The 11,563-nt window shown below is 44.3% G+C and overlaps 2 protein-coding genes across 2 annotated transcripts; one reads left to right on the top strand and one right to left on the bottom strand.

Annotated features, from left to right (window-relative positions):
• On the bottom strand, window positions 1–10,691 carry LOC114630512 (immunity-related GTPase family M protein 1-like). The gene is made up of 2 exons (XM_028778748.1): window positions 10,656–10,691; window positions 1–3,207 (listed from the first exon to the last, which is right to left on the bottom strand). Exons 1-2 carry the CDS (start codon window positions 10,689–10,691, stop codon window positions 1,999–2,001), a joined length of 1,245 nt encoding a protein of 414 aa, XP_028634581.1. The 3' UTR covers window positions 1–1,998.
• On the top strand, window positions 8,315–8,488 carry LOC114630514 (NADH dehydrogenase [ubiquinone] 1 beta subcomplex subunit 1-like). The gene has a single exon (XM_028778749.1). The coding sequence runs from the start codon at window positions 8,315–8,317 to the stop codon at window positions 8,486–8,488; it is 174 nt and encodes a 57-aa protein (XP_028634582.1).
• Window positions 10,692–11,563: the final 872 nt, after the last annotated feature.

The raw sequence follows: 11,563 nt of genomic DNA, 5'->3' as shown, positions 1-11,563 counted from the left end.
TTATATAATATACTGTGATTATTTATTCTGTCATAAAGATTAACACTACATTTATGTTACGTGCAATACATGTATATGATTAATATATAATATCTGTGTACATATCTTTCTGTGTCTGTATATAGACAGGTATGTACATACAACCAGCAAAGAGAAAATCTGTGTCTACGATCTAAGACACAGAGAGAATTCACACCCAGCTTCTCCAGCCTGCCTAACAGTGAGGTCACAGTCTGCTGGGGCCAGGTGAGAGTCCCTGTGACCAACACATATACCTCAGAAGAGCTGTAAAAGAGCAAGCTGGCTTTCTTACAGTCAACATACAGGAGCAGCATCTGTGCCACAAACGTGACCTCAAGAAGTATTTGAGTACACATGTACATCATAAGAACAACAAACGAAACCTCTGGGATTTCTTGGCAGACCTTTCCTGTGACTCCGTGGAACCACATTAACAAAAGAACGAGCAGGTGGAAGGTGAGTCTTGGCAGGACTTGGTTCATCCTCAATCCCACCACCATAAGACTTCTTAGTCCATTCTATCCTGACGCCCCTTTTACATGTAAGTGATGCTTTTTTGTAAAGTGCTTGTTTCAGAAAGATGATAGAGTTGGTGCATTTTTTTCTCAACAAATACAATAGGCGTTTTGCTTCCATTTCAAAACAGATTCTATTTCTTTCTGGGTATCAGAACCATAGCCTTCCATGTGCTAGGAAAACACTGTACTACTAAGCCACACCCAACCTTCTTCCCACTATTGATCAATAAAACTCCTAAATACCCTGAGTGCCTGTGTGGTTGATATTGGTTGTCAGTTTGGCAGGATCTAGAATCACTATGGAAGGAGACCTTTGGGCATATCTGTGAACGAGTTTCTAGACTTGGTTCATGAAGGTTGGAAGACCCACTCTGAATGTGGATGGAATCATTCTATAGGCTGGGTCTTGGGCTGAAGGAAAAGGAGAAAGTGTGCCAAAGAACCCTATTCATCTCTCTGCTTCCTGACAGTGAACACACGGGACCAGCTCCTCCGTGCTCCCACTGTGATGACTCTCAGCTGTGATGGGCTGTACTGGCAAACGATGAGCCCAAACTAAATGTTCCCGTGTGACACTGGTAGTGGTTGGAAGTGAGAAAGCATTTAGCGTTCTATCAAAGAGGTGAAAGGGAGGTCAGAGGTCAGAGACTGTTAGAGAAGTCGAGCTGGCAGTACTGATGTCTATCAAGAGCAAGACTGAGAGAAAGGAACATGACAGAGCACGGAGTGCCACCTGTCTTAAACAAACACAAAGCCACACAAACAGATTGAAATGGAAGAGCTCCATGGGGAAGGCAGAAGGGTCCCTGTGTGTCTGGATGGGGTGTGGCCTGCTGAGTTAGGGGAGGCTGAAGAAGTTGAGGTCCGATATAAGACTGGGAGAACAGAGTTGAGGTGTCATGACAAGTCATGACACCACTGACACCATCCAGGGTAGTGCAGGGTACGGAGAATCCTTCTGTTTAGCATTGTGTGAATTCCATTACTAGTAGTTCCAGAGTTAACGCCCCTCTCTTTACAGATCAGAGGAGAGGTCAGAGAACAGGTTTGCTTTTCAGACAATAGCCAAAGACAAGCTCTTCCCCATCCCTTAAGGGATACTCCATCTCCAGAGTCAGGGGAAAAAAGAGAGAAAAGAGACATGGGCAAACCAAGAGGCCTCTAAGAGGAACTATATTAATTGTAAGCACTAAGGTGAGCATGTGTCAAACGTGAAATTCTGAGCAATTAGAAAAGGGAAATTTCTCCTATATTGGGATCTCAGATAGTTAGTTCAGTTAGGAAAACCAAACAAATGGTACAAAGCAAAATCTATGATGGTGCTTCATGAGAGGGATACCCATTCAGAAAGTCAGCCTATTAACCTCAAGGAACTTGAATCCCATGGGGGGGGGTAGCTCAACTGGGTGTACACATTGGGTATAGGGCTGGGGAGAAGGCCTCAGTTGTCTAGACCTTCCTAAGGATGAGAAATGGACTCTTTCAGGATTTTCCTCAGAATGTACTTGGCTTTGCCAGCAGTTTCATGAAGTATACTTTTCTGTTGTCTGTACCTTCTGTTAGAAGAGAAAAAACAGCATACAATGTAGTCAAGAGATGTAGAGAAAAAACGCGTACTAGAGTCATACCACAAAACCAATGGCCCGCTATCTTGTTGGTACCTCTGTAACCCCTTAGAGTCCATGCTGAAATATGTATCTGGCTTTTCCATTTTCAGAGCCACCTGACGGAGAGATTCATCATCCACACCTAAGATTTCTTGGAAGACTCTCTGACTCTCCATCGGGTTATCTGGATTCGAGATTCCAAACTCTTTTTGTAGGTTATCTGCATCTATGCTCTTTTTAATGGATTCTACTTTCTTATTGATAGTATCCTCACAGGTTTGGTAAAGGGTTCCTAAGAGACTATCGTACTTGATGACAGTGAGGTCTTTCTGTAGCGTCTCTCTAAGCTTTGGGAAGTCATGAAATTCAGGCTCCATGACAGATACCAGGAATATGGGGGGTTCCCTCACCTGACCATTCTGGAGATTCTCCCTGATATTCTTTTGGATACTCTGCAGTAGCTGGGGTTCGGCGAGGGCACTCGTGCTGAGGTCCCTGTCCAGCTTGGTCCAGACGACATAGAACCTCTTTCTCATGCTCTGCATGGCTTGGGCCAGCTTCACATGATTTGAGCTGAACTGCTCAGAAGCGATGATGATGATGAGGTCATAGGTGCTGATCTGCATCTCATCCAGGTAGCTCTCCACGCTCTGGGCTGTGGCCCCTAAGCCAGGCAGGTCCCACAGCTCCACATAGGGAAAGTTGGAGGAGGAGTAACAGGCTGGTTCCTGGGTGGTCCTCACCACCCCAGTGGGAGCTGAATCCTCCTCCTCGTGTCCAATGAGCCTAAGAGCATTGATGAAAGATGACATGCCATTGCCAGAGTCCCCAGTCACAGCGATTTTTATCGTGGTTCTAGATACTTTCTGTACAATCTCTTTAACTATAGAGACCACTTCCACCACTTTCCCTCCTGCCACGGCAGTCTCAATCCTGTCAATGACTTCTACAGATAAAATATTGCTGTCTTTGGGAATGAGTACAGGATCAGAGAAGTATTTAAATTGTTTATCCTCGGGTGACCCAACTTCCTCTTCCATGTTAGTGAGCAATGGAGCAACCTGTAATTACATCGAAGGGGAGTTAGGATGGCTGTGGACACAGGCACCCACTGAAAACACTGTTCCTTGTCAAGGCTTTCAGATCCAGAGCCTATCCTATGCCAAGACCTGTTCATTACAAAGCTAGCAGAGCCCTCCTGTGCATGCACACGTTCTTGGAGGGCAAGGATAGCTAAATAGCTGTTCCTGCAACACTAAACCCCTAAGCTGAACACTGGACTGTGAGGCTGGTCTCTCACTGAGTACAAATGTCCATGCTCCTGGTTGCCTGGGCTACCCAGAGGAAGTGTATTCAGAGCAGGAACAGCCTATACCAGCTCCCTCCCAAAGGACCCAGCAAATCTTGAGTTCACACATCCTTCTCCATCAGTGGCTATTTGTTCTAGTTATACTCTGAAAACTGTTCTTCCTTTCCCCAGTGACATTCAGTAGTAATGGTGTGATGGTTTGTATATGCTCGGCACAGGGAGTAGCACTATTAGAGGGAACGGCCCTGTTGGAGTAGGTGTTTCACTGTGGATGTGGGCTGCCTGGAAGCCAGTATTCTGCTAGCAGCCTTCAGATGAAGATGTAGAACTCGCAACTCCTCCTGCACCATGCCTGCCTGGATGCTGTCATGTTCCTACCTTGAGTATAATGGGCTGAACCTCTCAATCTGTAAGCCAGCCTCAATTAAATGTTGTCATTTATAAGACTTGCCTTGGTCATGGTATCTGTTCACAGCAGTAAAACCCTAAGACAAACGGCATAAGAAACACAGGGCTACACATCAGCTTCAACAGCAAAGCCACATGGATTCCAAATGATCTCATTAGGGACTGGAGAGGGGACAGCTTAGCAGGTAAGAGCACTGGCTGTTCTTGCAAAAGACCTGGACTTGGTTCCCAGCCACTCACATGGTGGCTCACAACCACCTGTATTCCAGGGATTCCAAAGCCCTCTTCAACTCTACGAGTATTTATATGCACATGTGCACATAGAGACCCTGAGGAACGCATACACATAAAATAAATCCCAAAATAATTCCATCAATCTTAAGTCACCATGTGGGTTGTCTGTTACTGCTGCTGCTATTCTTATTCAAACATGAGAGTGAAATTCTTCTGTGAACATCTTCATTTTTTGTTTTTATTAGCATATGTACTTTTGTTTATCTGTTTGTTTTAAGACAGGGTTTCTCTGTGTAGCCCTGGCTGTCCTGGAACTTGCTCTGTAGACCAGGCTGGCCCACAAGTCAGAGATCTGCCTGCCTCTGTCTCCTTAATGCTGGGATTTAAGGTGTGAGCCACCACACTCAGCATTTTAGTCTATGTTAATGATGCATGTGCTGGGTTTTATTATGACAGTTGCATCCATGTACATGATGCATTTTTATCATATTCTCCCCCACCCCTGTTAACCTTTCTACCTCTCCTCCTGGTACCGTGATCGCTTTCCTCTTCCCAACCTGTCCCACTTGTACCTTAATGGTTTGGTTTTAGTTTTCTGCATTTGGTTAGGTTTTTCTTCTCTTCTGTGGCCCAGTGACTTTCCTTTGACTCTTTACAAAACCATGACTGAGAATCTGTCTACAGCAGCAATGTGCACCATATCAGTGGCTACAGGAAATGTCCCTCCTTCCTTCATCAGCCATCAACTGTGTGTAAATCCTCAGGGAGGCATGTGACCTCACCAGACCATCCCCTTTCCATGACAAGATGCCAGCAGTCCCAGTCACATGCTGATCTTGTACAAGCAACCACAGAGCTGCAATAGTTTCAAAAGTGGAACAGCCATGTTTGTTGGGAGCCAACTCCTAGCAGAAAGCGGCTATCATCTTTGCAGCCATCTCGAGCTATATACCCTGACAAGAGACTTGTTTTTCAACAGTCCACAACAGCTGAGCACACTCTGATAAACATCTTGTTTTTCTCACATATCTTGTTTTGTTTAGTACACAGCTGAAAGGCGCTCATGGTTAAGTGTCTTCAGTTGTGTTCCCCTGCTTGTCCATGGCTGCAAGGCATGTGGTAAAGTGTATATATACCCATGATTTCCTTTAAGTAAACTTGATCAGACTCTCTGTCTTGTCTCCATTCTTCGTGTCTCTTGCCCCTCCATCCCCACTCTCTCTTTCTTGCTAGACCCTTGGACTGGAGCATCTGGCTCCAAACATGAGGCAGGGCAGACCGGGACACATGTCCAGAATTCAGCATTTCATACACACATGCATGCACAGAAGCACACAAACACACACATGCTTCCTACCGTTTTTACATGATTCCCATGTCTTCTTCTGAGAGATTCCTTGAGCCATAGAGGGGCTGATATGGAGATATGGATGTCCCAATCAAAATGGGGCATTCAACCATGCTTCTGTTCCTGACTAAATCTTTGCCATGAGATTGAATGTACTTTGTGGGACAGGATTGGGAAAGACAATTTATCAACACCAAGGATGGAGAATCTGTGGCTCAGAGATCAAAGGCACTTATTGCTCTTTCATAAGGTATCAGTTTGATTCCCAGCACCTGTACCAGGTGACTCACAACCTCCTGTAACTCCAGCTCCAGGGGACCGGACAGCCTCTTCTGGTCTCCTGAACCAGTACAGAAATGTGCATATCCCACACACAGACACACAGGTACACATAAGTAAAAACAGGAAAAAGCTGGGCATGGCAGTGCATTTCTTTAATCTCAACACTAGGAGGCAGACACACAAGAGTATGTATGCGTTCAAGGCCAAACAGTGAGGGCTACACTTTCTCAAAAAAATAAAAAATAAAAATAAATAAAAATAAAAATAAAAATAAAAATAAATACACACACACACACACATATATATGTAAGATGAAGGATGTAAGGGGGCCAGGCAGTGTTGGCACACGCTTTTAATCCCAGCACGTGGGAGATACAGGCAGGCAGATGTCTGAGTTCAAGGCTAGCCTGGTCTACAGTAAGTTCCTAGTGAGTTCCAGGACAGCCAGAAATACACAGAGCAACCCTGTCTTAAAAAAAAAAAAAAGAAAAAAAAGAAAAAAAAAGAAAAGGGGACTTCTGGTCTGGGCCTGAGCATAGAGCAGGTCACAGGCGGCAGCTCAGCACCCAACCCTAGAAAACCAAGAGTAAGAGGGACTCCCAGGAGCTTTAACTCAGGCAGCATCCCAGGTAAAAATGAATCACCTGTGATGTCTGCTGTTAGAAGTTCTAATCCAGATGCTGGCCTCCGAACTTACACTACTCAGACCTTTGAAGGGCCACTGACAAGAACATCAAACAGCTAGAGATTGACATCACTAATCTGAAGAAATCCCTCGTTTCGCTGTCTGAAGAGACCTCCTAAAATCGCAAAGATCCTTATTGGACTTGATTTCTATTACAATAGAAATTGATTCTATTACAATAGAAAAGGCTGTGTACAGCTCTTGACTGTGTATAGCCCTTAAAGAACAAGGTTGCCTTTACATAGACAAGAAAAGGAGGGTTAAAGAGAGCATGAAACAGGTAGTGAAGGCCTTACGAAAAATCAGAGAGAGAAAGAGACAGATGAAGGCTGGTACAAGAATTGGTTTTCAGCCTCCCCAAGGTTGTCAACCCTATTTCCTCCCATCTTGGGACCATTATTTGGGTTCTTTTTGCTTTTTTCTGCTGGTCCCTGGCTCTCAAATAGGTGGACTAACTCTGTAATACAACAGATAAATAATTCGGTAGCAAAACCTACTCAGATACATTATCATAAGTTAGCTATGGAGGACCACGAGACTCAAGATGAGGAAGTTACTTTATACAGGGTGTTTCCAAAACCCATCTCCACCCAACCTAAAAGGGGGGACTTCTGCCCCTAGACCAAGCAGAGAGGGGCCACCCAGAACCCCCCTCTGTCAGGCGATCTGAATTCTTGCTTAGGCTGTGAGGCTAAGCACTGCAAGAGAATATAAATAAAAGATAAAAATATCTCTCTGGGTTCCCTGAGGGACAAGCCTGACTGCATAGGGGTTGATGTCAAAAGTATTCCCTCTCCAGGAAAAAGACATTGGTACGGGTATGGCTCTCATGCCTTACTGGACAACGACAGGGGGACTGGAGCCATTACAAGATCCCCTTCAATTACTGGAGGTCAGGCCTCTATCCCCGCCTTCGCAAGGTTAGAATTGCCACAGCCCTTCTATAATTAGAGAAGGGAGGAGATGTCAGAGGCAGCCCTGCTTACACACTGTAGGCCTAAAATCAGCCATAGGCCTAAAATCAGCAATAGGCCTGTCATACATGTATACTAACACCAAGTCTTGGATCTCAGTGGAAAAACATTGAAACAGATGTCTATAAGCTAATGTAAACAGGCAGCTTTTGTGGAAATTTACAAGCCTGAGTAGTCATAGACCTTGTAAATAGCCTGGGCAGACAATACCAACTTAGATAAGGACAAGCGAGTCATAGGCAGAGTCATAGTGACTTGTCCCCTGAACCTTCACCTAGCCAATACCCAGTTCTGATGATATCTGTATTCCCCCTGATCACCCACACTCCAGTGTCATTCCCTTCCCCACATTCTGCCTTTCTGTGTTTATAACCCCTGTGTGAATGAATTACAATTTGAGAAAAAATAAATAATAAAATAAACTAAACTTGGGGGCTGGAGAGATGGCTCAGCGGTTAAGAGCACTGACTGCTCTTCCAGAGGTCCCGAGTTCAAATCCCAGCAACCACATGGCGGCTCACAACCACCCATAATGAGATTTGATGCCCTCTTCTGGTGTGTCTGAAGACAGCTACAGTGTACTCATAAATAAAATAAATAAATCTTTAAAAAAAAATAAACTAAACTTAAAAAAAACACGATTTATTTTTAACATAGTTTTATTTGAAATAGAATTATCACTTTCCCTCTTCTTTTCCTCCCTCCAGCCACTGTCAGCTACCTTCCCTAGAATCTCTCAAACCCCGACTTCAAGTGATAGTTTCTTTTACGTTGATTATTATTGTTACACACATGCATCTATATGTAAGTGCACAAATAAACATAAATACAAGCTGCTAGACCCCCCCCCAAAAAAAAACAAGAAAAGGGCCTAGCTCCTCCTGTGGCTGTCCTTGGTTGCACTTGGCACCAGGCTGAAGCAGTCAAGATGAACTTATTTCATCTTGTACGTGAGCACTGGGTTCATAGATTTGTCCCTGCGGGATTTCTCTTTGGATATTATCTAGACAGGAAGGATGATGAAAAGCTAACTGCCTTCCGGAATAAGAGTATGCTATTTCAAAGGGAACTGAGGCCCAATGAAGAAGTGACTTGGAAGTAAAAGCTGATTAAATCACAGAATGTTCACATTTCAAAAGTTATTGGAGAGCCGGGCGGTGGTGGCGCACGCCTTTAATCCCAGCACTTGGGAGGCAGAGGCAGGCGGATTTCTGAGTTCGAGAGTTCGAGGCTAGCCTGGTCTACAGCGTGAGTTCCAGGACAGCCAGGGCTACACAGAGAAACCCTGTCTCGAAAAACCAAAAAAAAAAAAAAAGTTATTGGAGAAATAAAAATGTTTATTATTTAATTAGAAAAAAAAACAAGAAAAAAATGGAGGATGTGAAGTGCAGAAATCCATAGAAGGCACTTACAGGTAAGCAAAAACCACCTTCCACAGACTAGAGTGTTGGCCTTTTGGAGAGTGAGGACAAGAATCCAACCATTTCACAGGACCATACCAACTCTCAAGAAGCAAGACAGCAGCAAACACCTTATCTCGATGTTCTCAGATGGAGGCCCTGGGTGGGACAGGTGCATGCAGCTCCACTTACAAGTGATGGCCGTGGCTCTTTCCCTCACAATTCTATTGTCTTTCTTTGTGTGCATATGCATTTGAAACTCAGCACCATATATTTGAAATTTTTCCTGAGTCTCACATAGCTCTTCTGTGCTGTAAGGAGCTCACTGCCAGCCAGGCGGTGGTGTTGCACACCTTTCTTTAATCTCAGCGCTTAGGAGGCAGAGGTAAGCAGATCTCTGAGTTGGAGACTAGCCTAGTCTACAGGGAATTCTAGGACAGCCAGGGCTACAGAGTGAAACCTTGTCTCAAAAACAAACAAACAAACAAACAAAACCAAAAAAGCAAAAATAAAACAAAAACCGACCACAACAACACAACAAAAACACCAACTCCCTGCATCCACACCCCAAAGGAGCTCCCTGCCAGATTTATTCATGGGGCCCCAGAAAATTACTAGAATTGTACTCCGGTGTCCACCTGAGAAATCCAGGGCTCTTTAGTCTGGAAGGTGCTTCTCAGGCACCCTTAAGTTTTCTGGTACAGTTTTTTGCCCTCCATATTCCCAGTGGGAGCATCCTCTGCCCCCTTTGCTCGATTTCTGGGATGGGCTGTCCTGCCTTCAACCCAGCACTGCTCCCCATGCTCCTCCTGGGCTCCTCAACCCTGGGGGCCTGGCTTTAGTCTCCACATGGAAAGAGATGGCTGACTCTCCCTCCTGAGTCTCCAGAGGTGCCAGCTCTGTAAATTGTGGACAACTTCCTAAATCCCTGGTTTTCTGCAGATTGCCAAATCAGTTACTTTCCTCATCCCTCTGACAAAATACCAGGAGGAGTCCTGTAGTTCCTGAGGACAGCGTCGGGAACCAGGAGCTGTGGCACAGACAAGGCTTTGAGAGGCCATCAGCGTTTTGGCCTGGAGTTCAAGTGGCCTCACACTTCCCTATTTGAGGGTCCTGTTCAGTCTATACCTGTGCTGCCTCTGGTTTACTCCTTGGCACACGGGTCTTACACCCGTGAGAATGAGGAACAGATGCTCCTGGCTTCTGAAGGGACCCCAACAAGGAAACTCACTGCAGAGGAAGAGCCAGGGCTAGGAGGGGAGCCAGACCATGCAAGCCACGACTCAGAAGTCTAACAGAAAGAGGTGCACTTCATAGAAGCCAGGGCATGCTCACACACATGTTCATGCATGAACACACGTGTTTGCATGCACACTCACAAGTGTTCTGCAATATGATTCACCAAGGTTACATGTTACTCTACTGGATTCAGTTGACTGAAAAATATTTTAGTTTATTTGGTTTATCTTTGCTCTTCTTTTTGAGATAAGAATCTCTCTACATGGCTATGGCTGTTCTGGAACTCACTCTATAGACCAAGCTCACAAATATCCACCTGTCTCTGCCTCCTGAGGGTTGGGACTAATGGTGCGTGCCACCCTTCCCAGAGACTTGTGTTTTATTATATTTACTCCAATTGTACAACTTTACTAAAATATTCCTGATGACTCACCAAAATTTCATGTCTTAAGTAAATAAACTAAAAACTATGAGTAATAAGGGGAGTGATAGCACATAAGCATCCGTGATGGTCAATTTCAGTTGTCAGCTTGATGGCATCACAACATGCCCAGGGTACCAGTGAGGCACACAGTTAAGTCTGTGTGTCAGGGATTCCCAGACAGGATTACCTGAGGGGGCAAGACTCACCCTGCATGTAGGCATCGCCATCTTGTGGGCTGACATCCAGAACTGGTTTAAAAGACAAAGATGAAATAAGGCTAAGTGCCAGCATCTGCCTCTCTCTGTCCAGACTGTGGATGCTCAGCTGACTCTCGCCCACGAGGCCACACCTTCCCTACGGTAGAGGGCTGTATCCTTTCTAACCATGAGCCAAAATAAACCCTTCTTCCTTTAAGTGACTTCCTCTCAGGAATTTTGTCAGAGCAAAGAGGAAGGTACTGAAGACTGACCTTACCTATATGTGAACATGCCATAATGCAATCTGTTATTTAAATATTACAATTTTATTTAATTATTAATTTATTAAATATTCATTTGAAATATTTATTTAAAATGCTATTAAGCATACATTTATATATTTTTATTTTTATACATTTATATAACATACATGTATATATTGTAACAATTAAATGTGTCAAGTATGCCCCAGGCACTTGAAGAAGTTAAAAGACAACTCGTGGGAGTTGGTTCTCTCCATCCACCATGTGGGTCCTCAGGCTCCAACTTGGATTTACAGGCTCGGAAACAATCACTTTTATCCACTAAGCCAGCTCAGTGGCCCACAACCTATTCTTTTATGCAATTATTATAGACTAATAAATTGCATGCATTTTAAAATGTAAATCAGTCTAATATGTGACTAATATTAGCCCATGCTAGCCTAAAACTTGCTATGGAAACTTGAACTGAATCTTCTGCCCCCAATTCCTAAGTCCAATGCTCTACAAGTGTGAGCCACCTCACCCAGCTCAACTATGCAAACATATGAAACATATGAAAACTCACACTTATGAACAGATTGCCTATAAAGTATTCCACACAGTTCGATCTTCATCCAGTGACCCTGAGCCTCCAAGAGGAGGGCTTCCAGAGAT

This window comes from Grammomys surdaster, unplaced genomic scaffold (assembly GCF_004785775.1).
Source record: "Grammomys surdaster isolate TR1022 unplaced genomic scaffold, NIH_TR_1.0 340, whole genome shotgun sequence".
Classification (NCBI taxonomy): domain Eukaryota; kingdom Metazoa; phylum Chordata; class Mammalia; order Rodentia; family Muridae; genus Grammomys; species Grammomys surdaster.
This window is presented reverse-complemented; position numbering and strand designations above follow the sequence as displayed.